Here is a 15,000-nt window from a genome sequence, read left to right as displayed (position 1 = left end):
TTCAGGCCTGATTTAGAGAGTTCCTAGAGTTCCACTTTTCGCGAGCTGCTTGCTGTTTCTTTATCTTTACAGTCGGTCCCAGATTAACTTCCTGTGGATGTTGTCTGGTATACAGATAATAATCAAAATGCTGCTCGTATTGTGGAGATTGGTTTTTAATTGTTGACTCGCACCTGACAAACTGAACGTTTCAAAGAGAAATATTCTTGTTTTAATTTTATTTCCAAACCTCTTGTCTAATGAAAAATAACGTTTGTATGTAAACGAAATCGGTGTCAAAAAACCTGGAAATTTAAAGTTATAACACAAGCTCAGGCAACGAAGGCTAGGCTTCCGCCCGTCGTGAGAGAGCCGGATGAGAAAATTCCACCCGCTCCCGGGAGCAATCAGATTGCAGGATTTGTTGCATTCCGCCCACTCACGCACTGAGAAAAAAATCAAATAAGAATTAATGCATAGTCCGTTCACCGAGACAAAAAAGAGTTAGTGGAGGTTCAACCGTATCTAACATTTTCTTGTAATAATGCTAAGGGTGAGTCAATAAAGATTATAAAAAAAAAGATCATTATATCGCATGTAATCAACTTCCGGTAAATTCCCGTTCAAATTCTGTATTTAATTGCGATTTGCGCTTTATGTTTTTCTTTTCGAAACAAATAGTGTGGAAGTTTATGAATGGCCAAAAAAGCGTCCTTTTACGAATACCCCGATAATAAAGAAAAAGTTAAAGTTAAAAGAGCCTCATGATTTTTTCTTCACAGAGCTTTCCAGTCAATCCTTTAATTCCTTTTGGGCAAGCACAGAGGAACGAAGATTCATTTCTGAAACACTGGCAAGAAGATTCAGTGAAGATTGGCATGGATTTAACGACGCGGAAATGAAAGTCCATGAATTAAGAATTCCCTGCCAAGTCATATTTTACGTCTCTAGTTCTTTAATTTCCCTCGGTCCTGAATATTCAAGAGTTTAATTTAGGTCCAGAGAAATGCCGGCTAGGTTAAATTAATTATTTTAGTCGCTTGCGAGAGCTTGGCATCATCCGAGTTTGCAAGCGGGTCAAAGGGGTGCAGTTCGATTGTAAATCTCTGCTAGGCTTGCTCGCCATCGAAGTTATCGTAATTCATCCCATATATCGACTTTTTTCGCGACAGAAAAAACGTCAGTTTCTGTATTTATTGGTGAAAAATACTGTACACAACTAGAGGTCGCGGAAATATTGTATTGGACGATTTTACGTCATATGATGGTGAGCTGACCGATTTCTGAACAATCGGGCAATTTTCAAGATGGCGGAAGTCTATTTGCATTTTTGGTCATCTTTAAGGCGATATGTCTCTTTTGTTTGACAAGATCGGCAAATAATGTCTTTAGAAATTCCAACTGGAGATAGAGGCCAAATATCCTAAATAACTTCATTCTTTGACCGGAGTTCCCCTTTCAGGTGTCACATGGTTTTGTACCACAGTGGTCCCTGTTAGCTTAGTTGCAGTCGGTGGTATCACTGGCTGATGAAACTACTTGCATAACGGAAATGCCTACACTCGCAAAGGCTTATTGTATTTTTATTAATACCTTTATTGATTATATGTGGATGATTTTTGTACAAAATTACAAGTGCTACATTAATATTTTTTGCTACTAGCTTCTCCTACCTTCTTCTTCAATTGGTCCGCATCTGTACAACGATTCAGCTGATTAAAAAGTTATTGCTATGAATATGTACTTTTTTTTCTAAATCAGGATTTTCTGACTAACTCGGATGGACGAGTGATCCGCTAATCACAATTAGAAAAATAAGGAAAAAGACGGACCCTTTTTTTTATTTAAAAAGTAAGAAACAACAACAGCAAAACAAAAAGCAAACAAACAACCCAAAGAGCGAAAATAGACAAGTTGAACAAGGAAACGTCAATTTTTAACTTTGCGATCGTTCCTCCTTTTTCACTCTACCAAAAGAAGGCTTTACAAACGTAGTGCTGATTAATAATGGTAACTGAACTGAGTGGAGTGCAGTTTAGTCTGAAAGCATTCGTGAAATGATAACATCGATTTGAAACCGCTCAAATTCAGGACTTTAGTCAGTACCTAAATGTTTTGATCCAAAATGATGGTTAAAAAAATTTTGGACACAAAATGGACACTGAGAGTTGGAAACTACCCGAAATGTGGGTCTTCCGCCTGAAGGAGCTTATTGCCACCATTCACAAAACGGTAAACAATTAAATTCTCCATTTTTTTTAAGTCAAATTTTTGGGAACAAAACTTGCAAAATTCTTCTCAGAATGGTTTTCTTTTTCTCGTTCGTTTTCCTGCAATTTGATTGGTTACTTTAAATAAGCCTTGAAATCTGATTATAGCTGTTTTGTTCTATTGTTCTTTCCTTATTGGCTGGGGAAAAGGTTCAATTTAGAGCAAAAAATAGTGCAATTCGTGAATATATTCCACTGCTGAGAGCCAATCAGATTGCAAGGATCATCAGCGATTTCTAAATGAATATAAAACCGAACAAAATGTGCGCCCTTTGTATAATGGTATGTCACGAGATAATATTTGTACGGTGCATTTTCTCTGTGAATATATATAAGCTCGCAAGTCCTCTTTGAGAACAGTGCTTCAAGCCTGATCAAAAGAGAACAGGGAACACTGTTTTCGACGAGTATTTCGTAAGACCAAAGTCAATTTTGTTTTACTAATGCGATTACGAAAGCAGTTCTTTCGCCTCAAGATCCCGAGTGCATGTCGATCCAGCAGATATTACCTTCCGCACTGTATCAAACCGATCGACTAAAACTGTTCTTCTTTCCAGTAGTTCAGAAGAGTGGCTAAAATTATGAGAATTGAGGTGAAACCAGGCCAAGCATTGCATAATCAAATTCAAAATAAGTAAGAAAAATAACTAATGATACTATGAGCACTTTGTGGCATCAGAAGTTCAGCTCAGCTGAGGCGACTTGAGTTATTGAGAATAATCAGTGATATAGAATAATCAGTGATATAGTTGCAATGTGAAAAAAGAGTTATTAAATGAATCAAGCTATATAATGCTCTAGAAAAAACCAAGATCAATAGACTAAGGAAAACTGGCTGCAACACTGAGAAAATCATATCGTATCGACCCGCTTGTCTACAAAGTATTCATTTTCCGATCGTGACTTGCTGTATTATTCAGCGTTATTACTTTTATGCGTTAGCATACAAGCGACCATTATTTTTTCCTTTTTTTGTTTTCTGTTTTGGCGCAATAGCCACTTCACCATTATAGGTAAGGCCAGAGTACACGCCATCATGATGTTCTGGCTTCTTTGAAGAGAGAGACATATAAGATGCAGGCTCAGCCACAGTTACTTCAGCACTGTTCATGCCTCTCCCTTGCGAGCCAGCATAACGCACTGCTGTTGACTCAGACTTTTGTTCCTCTACATTGTCATATACAGGACTTTTTCCAATCCTCGGCAATGGATCACTTCTCTGTGACTCTGTAGGAATTTCTGGAAGAGGACGAGAAGACATCTCGAGAACAATATCGTACTCATGATCATTTTTACCGCCATCGTTAGCGTAGCCCAAACCCAAGTCTCTGTGAGTAAGGCTAGTTGACGACCCTTCTGGTTTGTCGTTAACTGGATCCGCCTGGAACGCGTTATTGTTGTAGATCTTCGTTGTGGCACTAGGACGTGACGTTAGTTGCGTGTTTAGCCGTCGGATTTCAAAGACCAAGCAAACAACTACAGCCACAAGAACCACAACAATAGATGCGGATATTGCGATAATGATGGCTGCCTTTCTCTTGACAGATGTGGAGTTTCCTGGGAAAAGTAAACGTTACTTTTGTTTAGTCTACTGTATTCGTAAAATTGAGTTTACATAGTTTTTTATCCTTTTTAAAGGACACAGCATGTTTTAACGTATATGAAAACCTAAACGTTTTTCAGAGCACCGAGAAAAGTACTGTCGTCAACGTAACCAGCAAAGAAGCATGCATGTACCAAGAGCAGAAAAGGCGCCAGGGAGCGTGAGGTCAAAATCACTATCAGCTTTGCCAAAGGGCAAATCGTGTGCATTAATAATACGTACTGATTACGATGATGACAATAGTAATATTAATAATAAGGATAAGGCAATTTAGTTGCAACTACGTTAATTTCAGCATATGTCAGCGCTCACATCAAACATCAAACCAGACATATTATTTAGTATATACTAAAACAGAGGAAAGCGTTCAAGTCACGCTCTGATTGGCTACTCAAACTCCGAATATGCTTTGCTACTCACCTCCGAGCAACTCGCGCCCAAAATATTGCAGGAATAATTAAGTTAAAATCATCTTTTTGTGCTATATTATCATTGTTTTAGTATATAGAGGATATAAGATGGCCGCGCGGAGATACGAAATTTCTCTTCGAGTGTTAATATTATGAGAAGAAAAATTTCGTATCTCCAAGCGGTCATGTAATATTCTGTTTATTATATAAACACCAATGAAATACTACATCATTTCACGAAAGGCATCGAAAGGCGCGATTTTCATATGTAACCGTAGCAACAGCGATCTTTTCACGTGTGAAAATAACATGTTATCTTCACGTGTGAAGATATCGTGTTTTCGCGCAAAAGCTCACTTGGTATTTCATTGGTGTTTATACAAAAAACTTAAATAATTCACAGCGAGGTAAATATCCACCTCTAGCCACCGACACTGTAGTCTCCTTCGCAGCATCGTGTGACACCACGCCCCAATAACGGCTGCGGAGGAGACTACCGACACTGAGATGAATAGTTGTTATATATACCAACAATTCACAAATACAAATGTAGGAGTCACAATCTATTAAGTCTTTGCGAACATCAAATTGTGCAAACCTGCTTAATAAAACCTTTTTGCACAGGCGCGAAAGTTCTTATATATCCTTTGTAACTTATCCAGACCTCAAGGAACATCGTGCTATACGTGTGACCAAAATTAAGCGATCCATTACGTAGATTTCAGGTACGTTAAAAACCAAATTGAACGGTTTTTTGAAAGAATCCAAGGCAGCAGCATTCTTAAGCGTGGCATTCCATACTTAAGAAGAATGAATTGTACTTAGAGCTTTTCTCTGCACGTATCCAATAGCGTTAACCGGATGATTGGGAAGAGGTGTCCAAACAGGCGCAGCATATTCAAGGGCAGGCTGTAAAAGGTGGAAATAATTTGCACTGTGTCAAAGCGAATCTCTCGTACTTGAGCGTAATCTTACCGGGCCCTTTCTAATATCTTTTGTGTATTGACTGGCCTTGTCGGTCTGTTTTCACGTGAAATAGAACTGGTAAAGAATGTGTACATGGGCCACGATATTCACTTGCGTTCTTTACATACCACCTCCAGTGGAGAAGCCATAACCGTGACGCCAGCATATGGAAACATTAATAGACAATTCACAAGACAAATCTTAGTATGCTATTTGTTGGGCGGTATATTCGAGAATTGTAAAAATAACAGCTATCTCACCTCCAATTTCTGAGAGGTTTCCGTCTTTAAATGTTAAAGTTCCATTTTGGTAACATGAGGTCTTGTTTGTGCATGGGCGGCTCAGGCATGGATTGACAGCTGAAAACCATGAGAAATCAAACAAAATCAATTGGCCGCCTTATAGGGAGAGCTTTACTGAGAGAAGCTGATCATCTGATACCATCTATCAACCCATTTTCAAATCGTCTTTCGGAGACGTTCAACTTTGGGATAACAGGTGTTACATTCGTTTGTTGTCGCTTCGTGATTTATGAGTTTAGTGAATGTTTGTAAGGAGCGGTGTCGCAGCTCCCGAAATCCGGATACCATAAGGAAATGAAGCGACTCCTATCGCTTTGTTTAATAACACGCCACAGCGCCCTTTCGATTCGCAAATATGTCAACAGAAAACTACCAAACCTTACCAAAGCTTGGAAGAATGTTTGTACCACTCGTACAGAGTGCGGGTCGTCTTTTGTCGGGTATGGATAATGCTGCATAAGCCCGTTTCCAACATAGAAGACAGATACAATCATTACCTTTCTCCTTGTTACGGATTGAAAAGTGGCCAAAACTGACTATTCGTTAGCGGGCTCGAATTTCCCTTCCGAAAGAAGACCCGCTTCTCGCTATGTCATATTTCGCGCAAGTAGATTTCTCTTGCTTCCACTCGACGAGTTAAGCGAAACACTAAAGTTGGTTTATTATGCCAAAAAACTATCAGTAATTCTAAACTATTGCGAAAACTGGATCATGTCAGTGTCATCATATATTCCCTGTGGATGATCAAAATTGGTCAGTTCCACAATCCAGTAATTAGTAACGTGCTATTAAGCTGATGAGTACTCTAAAGCCGAGCCAGTCTTTGATGATACAGAAAGCTTGATCAAGGCGTGATATCAAACAAACAAGTTAAAGTGAAAAGAGCCTCACCGTTCACGATTTTTTCTTCACAGAGTTTTCCAGTTAATCCTTTTGGGCAGGCACAGAGGAATGAAGATTCATTTCTGAAACACTGTCCACCATTTTGACAAGAAGATTGGCATGGATTAAACAACGCTGAAATGGAAGTACATGAATTAAGAATTTAAAGGATCTGATTGAAAACCTTTTTCTTATACCGCCATTGATCATTATTTTGGCATTGTAATGCCATAATGCTGAGCCAAAAATTACACGTTGCATCCTTCACTTTCCTTCAGAGAGATAGTTAACCAGACGGGTGTGAAGTTTAACGTTGTGAGTTATTTCTCCTGGTTTGAGCGCGTCTACAGAGAGAACTCCCTTTCCTCGCATCACACAGGGAAAAATGATTAATTTAACCGAGCCGGCATTTGTCTCGACCTAAATTTAACTCTTGCATATTCACGACCGAAGGAAATTAAAGAACTAGAGACGCAGAATGAGAGTTGGCAGGGAATTCTTGGGAATTTCCCAAAGTTGTAAGGCAGTCCCTCCGTAGGCGTGAGCTCATCTGAAAATGCCGACATGGAGATTTAAGCGAAACTTCATTTTGAATTTCCTGTGAACCTACATTAACGTTTCGGGAAACGCAATTTACATAGCCCCAAGGTCTGAACCAGGTAGTCCTTCCTTGTGTCTTAATGTCATTTTGTTCTAGACACCGGAGCTTGATTTAGTAGAGGGGCCAAGGAGTCGACAGGGATGCTTTTTGTCCCAAATTATCGTTTTCCAAAGCCTTAGATTTTGGCCACATCGCTGTATTCCGAGAATGGTGTAGGCAGCATTTCAAAGGATCAAATGTTCATTTTAGGTAAAGGGGGGTGTGGGGGGGAAATTTCTTTGGCCTCCCCTTTCTGCCTTCCTTTATTTATTTTCTGGATACGTCCCTGGACACATCAATAAAAATTGCGTTTTGCAACTCACGTATCTCGCACTGGAGACCTGAAAAACCGTCAGTGCAGTTGCAGACAGCACCAGCAAGAGTGTTTATGCATTTTCCATTGCTTTTGCACTTCAGGTTAGAGCAATTTTGAGAAGTACCTGATAGGTCAAGAAAAACGTCAATTATCAGTTTAGAGTAGTCTGTTAAATTGCGTGTCAAATGTAATTTTAAAATTGCTTCAGAGTGTGTATCATCTACCAGGGGAAAATTCCCTAAGACATTTCTAAAAAAGTGGATGGTACAGTAATAAACAAATGTTCTTGTATATTGATTCGCTCTAAATGCCCAGCGACCGATTTTGGGCATTAAAGAAAACTTAACGTGAAAACTGGCTTAACTTTGTGGTCAAATATAAAGAAGCAAAGCCGCACTTACCAATTTAAAGAAAAATAAGGGTTTTCTAAAATTGTTTGGCATGGCAAATGAAAATTCCTTTGTATGAAGATAACGTATTCCTGTGATCATGAATCGACTTCAACGAAATTCAACGCACCGAAGCTGAATGTTCTCAAACTATAGATGCTTTTTCATTGGTAGATATAGCCTTTTTGATAGTTCGTCTTCCCTTTTGTCTGAATACGGTACAAAAACATTACTCGTACTATGAGAGAAGAAAAAAGGCTGAAAATAAACAACAATAGTTAACCTTGCTGGTATGGTAATTTGCATAATACTGTTGCCCAATAGGGGTTTGCAAGATAAGCAGCGACGGATTTTGGACATTCCTGGAAAGTGGATTCATTTCCTAAACATCTCACGTTTCTAAACCAAACTGCGGATTTGCCGAAACCAAACTGGTCACTTCTTCCGGAAGAAATTGCCCTTGGATATCCAAGCTGACGGCAAACAACATGAGCATCTATCATACTCCAAGGGTAGCCATCAATTGTGCCCCAGATTCCAGCGTAGAACACCTCCACTCGTCCAGCATTACTAATTGGTGATCCGGCCAGTCTTACACTGAAGTCTTTGAAAACAGAAATGAGTAAACAATTATAAGAAAAGAGTACAGTAAGCCTACCGACTCGTTTTCCTATAAAATTCATAAAAATAATAGCACTACAGCTCTGCTTGCATACAGCAGTATTTACATTTTGATATAGAAACTCATTTGCAGCCGCATAGCTGGTGCTTCCCGCCACCTTTCACAACTTTGACACAAAAAAGGAAGCTACCTGCCCTAACTTTGGACGACCTCAAACGCATTTATATCAAGCACTAATGTTTCCAACAAACAAACAAAAGTCACTCCCCTGGCTAAATTAACTATCCAGATTATTATTAACTGATTATCGGTACAGTCCATGAGCCAACCCACTAAAAATGTCCTTTTGGTACCATGAAAGGGGGCAAATTCTATCCTGCATTTTAGACTCTCCGATGTCTCTAGTTTATAGAAAAATGTAATAGCCCTCGCAACTTGCCAGATTTAGCCTTTTTCTCAGCCTTTTGTTGACAACCTGACAGTCGAATATATTATATTCATCTTTTTACAGAGCATCCTCTCAATTAAGTACTCAACTTACATTCACAAACAATTCAATTCATCAAAGTGTCACTTAGAGATACTTCATTACCATCCATTATTAGTGTTATCGAATCATAAATGCCTTCGGGTCCATATTTGGTGCTGAGAAAAGAAGTGAATCAAGAGCATTTGTGTAAGTGTAAGCGCCACGGTTTGCAGCGTTTGTTGAGTTCTCCTCGTAATTTTTACATTTTGATGTTTCATAAACTTTTAAATCGCTTTTTATCTATAGTATATATTTCCTAATAGCTTTAGCAAAAGGTCATAGCTAGTTTTGGAGTCTCTATCTTAGTATTAAGCTTTATGTTCGCGTGAAGTTCTCCCATGCTTTCTCGAGGAGTGCTGTTGAACTTGGGCCGACAATGCCGTAATAACCTGGTGTCAAATTACGTACCAACACAAGTATTTCATCGAATTAAGGAACTGGGCTTTCTAAAGAATACACGAGGCAACAGGGTTAGTCATTCTGTCGGACAACGCTCGACAAATCGATTCCCTGGCATCGAACTGTTGGCATTATGCAAATGTTAGATCTTCAAGATCTCACAGTGGAATCAACAATTCTATTCTCTTTCGCTTCGCTCAGCCGAATAGAAAACATTTCTATTATATGTATAGAAGAGAAAGTAACAAACAAATAGTGGGGGAAGCCGCCAGCAATGGTCGAGTTTATTTGCAAAAAACTAAGCCGGGGACACGCTGGATACAGGGTACAAGCCAAGGAATATAAGAAAAAAGTCATACGCTAGTTAAAACGACAATACAAAATAGTAAGGAAAAAACAGCCTCGAGTAAACTGGTCGGCGTCAAGCGGTGCGACATTCACGAGGAGTGGTATATAAAGGGCCTAATTACCCCAATGGGAATTAATACCAAGCAACCTAACTAGACACCTAAAAGAAATACATTACGCTTCATTAGGAATGTGATTACAATCAACTGCGCAAAGCCTGGTCCTATACATGCTAAAACTATACCTAGAATTATGGTCAATAATGCTCGATCGATTGTTAACACCGACACTGCTCCTGCTTTACAAGCTGAGCTTCATAGCATAAACATCGATATTTGCCTCATCACGGAGACATGGCTGAACAGCAAAGTTCTTCTAGTCTAGTATGTCCTGACGGATATGTTTTAGTAAGAAAGGATCGTAAAGATGATCGAATGGGAGCTGAGGTTGCTATCCTATGGAGAAACAATTGGAAAATCCATCGTATCAACTTCAACATCAACGACCTTAAATGTCTCTGGTGCTTAATCAAAACAACAATTCTTAATTCCATGTTGGAGTAGTTTATCGTCCACCTGATCCAGTGTACCATGATGAGATTCTACTAAATCCTCTATCTTAAAGCTGTGAAAAAATCCTTTTATCCACGCCTGACACCGATATAATCATCGCTGGTGATATTAATCAATTAAATATTCGAGATCCATTAGGTCAACATAACCTAGTACAGATGGTTAAAAGCCAACAAGAATTGATAGAATACTGGATCCCTTCCTTACAAATAAGATGCATCTGTGAAAGCCCGCTCCAACATTATTTAAAGGTCTTCTTCGATCTGACAACCTGGCCGTCTTAATGACTCCTCAAGTCAATGCCAAACTTATAGGGAAGATTGTCTATGCAAGAAACACAAGGGAACAAAGGAAAATACAAGTGGTTTGCAAGCTTGCGGAGTGTGATTGGTTACAAATCCTAGCGCATAATGACGTAAATGACATGACTGACGAGCTCAGTGACGCTTTAACTCAGATGTATAACGAATGTTTCCCGCTCATCAAAGTGAAAATATCATCTCGTGATCCTCCTTTTATGTCGCCGTTAATTAAACACCTGTGAAACTTAAGGAACTAGACGCTCCATGAGCGTACACTGGGTTGCCTGTGGTAAGTGCTACTCAAAAACAGAAGGGACTGAGTTGGGTGGTATTGAGCTGCAGCGTTCCAGTCAATTTTTCAAGTCGGGGGTCATTAAGACCATTTAAGGGGTCACCCAGAAGTCGTGCCAGCAGAGGCCCTTTGGCTCACACGTTCATACGACGGAACAGATCTTTTCTCTAAGGCTATAGAAAAAATTGGCACGCATTGCGTACCTGTGGTAGTGCAGTAACACAGTGCTTTATTCCATATTGTCAACTGAGCTGCGTTTTGTCTTCCAGGAGATTCAAGTTGTCTTTGCGTAATATGTAGCTCTAATAGTACACGATATTGTTTTGGTATTGTATATCATTGTAGTGTCATGGTAGAAGTCTTAGGTAAATAGCCCCTGAGAAGACATGTGGTTTCTAGCAGAGTACTAAACCCAGAAAGATTGAAGAAAATAAAAGGGAATCGAGAAACATTGGCTTCTAGGCTGACATGTTGATCATTTTCAAGTTCCCTCAAAACTTCTTTTTACCACAAGTTTAAACGTGCACTCTTAGCCTCTGACAGCTTTGTAATACAAAAGTTCACTGAAGTTTATCCCTGTCCGTCGGCGTTAGTATTTGGATGGGTGCCCTAAAAATATTCCGCTGTGTAACAGAAGCCTAGGGCCGAAAATTATATTTTAACGCTCAAAAATGAGAACTAAGCAAGGTACAGATTTTGTTAGCTTGCTTTATGCAAAACAAATTAATACTGATGCAAAAGTAAGTAAATATTATAATATCATGGGTGACAAATTACTCCTTAATTTTGGCGCGAAATTTCAGCGTTAATTTATAATTTCACATGTGAAATTACAAAATTGCCATGGTAACATCTCTTCTCAATCAGAGCCAAGATGGCGTCGAGAGTTAAGACAGTGACCAAAAGTGAAGAAGTTACGAAATTAAAAGAAGCGGTAGAAAATTTAAATAAGCGAAAGAGCACAATTAACTGGGTGAGGGTTTTGGAGAAGTGGTGTGACGAAAATAGCCTTGAGAAAAACCTGGAGATGATTCCTCCCGAGCAGTTGGATAAAGTACTCGAGCGATTTACGGTTGTAAGCGTAATTTGTCACCCACGACATTAAAGGTAATCAATACCTAAAGGCTCGGGAAATTATCAGAATTTTGACAAAACGCGCGTGAAATTATTTCCTAATTTTACTTGTCGCCATTTGATTACACTTACTTACACAGTTTTTAGGAAGAGCAGAAGGAAGTTTTCAGGACGGTCGATCGAGAATAAAATATTTTGCCATCAGCAACAAAAATTTACGACATGAAAACAACTTTTAATTTGAACCGCGAATATTAAAATTTACCATCAGCGAAAAAACATTTGGGATATTTTTGCTACGTTCAATTTTGTTATTGTACTTTTGGCTGCACAAGTAAATTGCAAAATCGAAAGTGACATCGAATTCAGCGGGCGCCGAGATCAAGTTATCGCGGCGTGTTTACTCGCGAAACAGTGAAGCATCTGTGTCAAATGATGGAAAGACACCGGGTTTTTGTTATTGTTAGTTTTCTTTTCCTTTGAAGTGTTATAAAGTTTGACAAGAAATGTGCGAAGTCAACACAAAGATCACAGTCGCCCAACTCTTGAGTTTGGCCTACCAGAAAAATCCTCCCGCGTCACATTTCAACCCACGTATGCAAATTTGTTAAGCTCAACAATTACACAACTGATAAATTCACAAAGGCTGGAAATATCACAGAAACCCTTTTCCAGCGAAAATTTTTTTGAAACAAACAAAATATTTGCTATTAGAGCCAAAAACCCCTTCTTATCTCAATTGCGCGCGTGCAAACAAGACACACAATCCGTGTCACAAAGCATATGCAATTAACTAAATTTCTGACAGTTCACATCAAGCCTTTTCGAAAGAACCTTGACCGTAAACAATGAAGCACAAAAGAGACAACAAGCTTTCATTCAAATAATTCTTCACTGTCACATTCCATTTTTTTTAAATCTTTGCAGAGTTGAGTACAAAATAAATGTAAATTGCCAGACAAGTTAGATGAGACTTCAATAAACACTATGATGCATTCAAGGCGTTCGATTCCTTTAATGATTGTTAAATCCATAAAAAAATTGTCATTTGATTTTAGTGTTGTATATAATACCAAGTTAGCAAAAAATTAGAAATAAAAAGCTCACTTGATAGCCAACGGCGAAAAATGAACTGTTGTCGAAGACCATTACTCGTCGCTTTAAAGATTCCAGATATTTATTTTTCACCGCCTGACTTGTTCATCCAATTGACGTTCCATTCTTAGCTGCATGAGGGTATATTTTGTTGAAAGATCCACAAAAACGCCATTCACGTTACAATGACTTTCGACGCCATCGAAGGTTAGCCAGAATTAGTGAATTTCCAATTGATACCGGAAGACTGTGCCGAGTTGCAACGATTTATTGCAAACATTTGAAAAGCACCAGATAAAAGAAAAAAATTATTAGTCGAAGCCTCCTCAATGTAAAACAGCACACGTTTGCAGTGGTTAGGATGGCTTAGCGTAATTATCGCGCTCCTGGCGCTCGTTTGTTTTCCGCATCTGGGTGCAATAGAATGAAATATGACAGGAACGGGAATGCGAAAGAACGTTTCTGAATACCGGTCAACCAAACCAACGTTTTCTCTTCGACTGCTGGTCGGTGATACCAGCGGCCCCGCATATTGTTTTGTATTTTTGATCTCATTAGATTATTCGAGCTATATTTAAGTAGTGTTTCGAATGGTCAACGAATCGTAAATTTACCTAACATCGATTTTCACTCGTTGATTCATCGAGGTTGAATTGCGTTAATATAACTTCGAAAGTTTCAACGATACACTCGATTAGTATCGCGTGCACTCCCCAACCTTAAAATTTTAAGAGTAAAGGCTGAAAGGGTTGAGCGAAGTCGCCTACGTCGAGAAGTGAACTCGCCTTTGTAAGCGATTTCACAAGCGTAGGCGATATGGTGTTATCCCTCATATTATTGAGAGCTAACTGTAAACAGGCTAACCTGAATTTTATTTAGGCCTAATTAGGCTAACCGAATGTTATTTAGGCGTAATTCAGGCTAACCGAATTTTCATCGGTCTGCAGTTTGCAGTCTGCGTTTTTCAGTGTCCCTTTTGTTATGTATTTAAATTCTCGGACTGAGCATAATCGACGAATTATGTGACGAGTGTCACGAATGAAGTAATTTGTTTTCCTTTCAACTATGCCACAAATAATTGTGCGGAGAAGTTTGATTATCATTATCGTTGGTTATACGGCGCGACAATGGCTGCCACGCGGAGTCGCTGCTCCGTAGTTTTTGGTTGTTTTTATGCGTATTTACTCTTATTCCTGATTCATGGACGTATCCAAAGTAGTCCTAAGTCCTTGTTACAACAGCATATTTCAAAGATTTTAATGGGAACTGAGCTTTCTACAGAAGATACTGGTTGGATTTTTATCTTGAAACTTGGTGGCTGGTTTAAACTTGACCTTACAGTTCATGGTTACTATAAATCTCGTTTTGCGGCTTCCAAATGGAGCAAACATGGTCTAACATCTCTCCATTTCCTGGACATGGCCCTCCGCTTGATATTACAGTGTCTATGGATGTTTCGCCGAATCCTGGTCCTGATATTCCAATGAATAGAATTTGTATTTCAAGATCTTGCGTGGATTTGCATATGTCTTCTTGTCAGGATTCGATGATTACATATTCAAGAGATCGACTGTTCAAAATTCGCCGAACTTCAATTTGTTCTAGGGTTCTTCCTAAATCCATCTACACAGAATTGAAGAACTCAGGTTTATATCATTATAGAGGAAACAGAGCAGGTCGGCAGTCTTATAACCGTAATGTCCAAGTGGCTACATCTGATCAACGTTTCTTTAATATTCAAACAGTCATTACGGACCATCTGCCACGATTTCAGACAGATAGTAGAACAGTAGACTTTTCTAATCTGTCCTATTTGAGACCTATGCGGAAGTTTAATCCTGGTGATCGTAAAGTACGATTCGCTGTTTGGAATGCCCAATCCATTAATAACAAATCTTCGATCATTTGTGATATTATCTTATCAAATCATTTAGACATGTTTGCCGTTACAGGAACTTGGCTCTGCTCTGATTCCAACACCTCTGTTCCAGGCATTTTGAATTCACTTAA

The 15,000-nt window shown here is 39.0% G+C and overlaps 1 protein-coding gene across 1 annotated transcript in view; it reads right to left on the bottom strand.

The window, feature by feature from the left end:
- The window catches only part of LOC138007418 (scavenger receptor cysteine-rich domain superfamily protein-like), a 114,375-nt gene that overhangs the window by 554 nt on the left and 98,821 nt on the right, over positions 1–15,000 (bottom strand). Inside the window, exons 8-12 of the mRNA XM_068854314.1 lie at positions 8,041–8,361; positions 7,376–7,492; positions 6,422–6,547; positions 5,489–5,587; positions 1–3,806 (exon numbers count right to left, since the gene is read on the bottom strand). The exon at positions 1–3,806 is cut by the window's left edge and continues 554 nt beyond it. Of these exons, the coding sequence (XP_068710415.1) occupies positions 3,181–3,806; positions 5,489–5,587; positions 6,422–6,547; positions 7,376–7,492; positions 8,041–8,361 (1,289 nt within the window). The 3' untranslated portion in view covers positions 1–3,180. The remainder of the gene's footprint in view (positions 3,807–5,488; positions 5,588–6,421; positions 6,548–7,375; positions 7,493–8,040; positions 8,362–15,000) is intronic.

Source organism: Montipora foliosa, chromosome 6, assembly GCF_036669935.1.
Source record: "Montipora foliosa isolate CH-2021 chromosome 6, ASM3666993v2, whole genome shotgun sequence".
NCBI classification, from domain to species: Eukaryota; Metazoa; Cnidaria; class Anthozoa; order Scleractinia; family Acroporidae; genus Montipora; species Montipora foliosa.
Note: the sequence above shows the minus strand (reverse complement) of the source record. Positions and strands in the feature narration are given on the sequence as shown.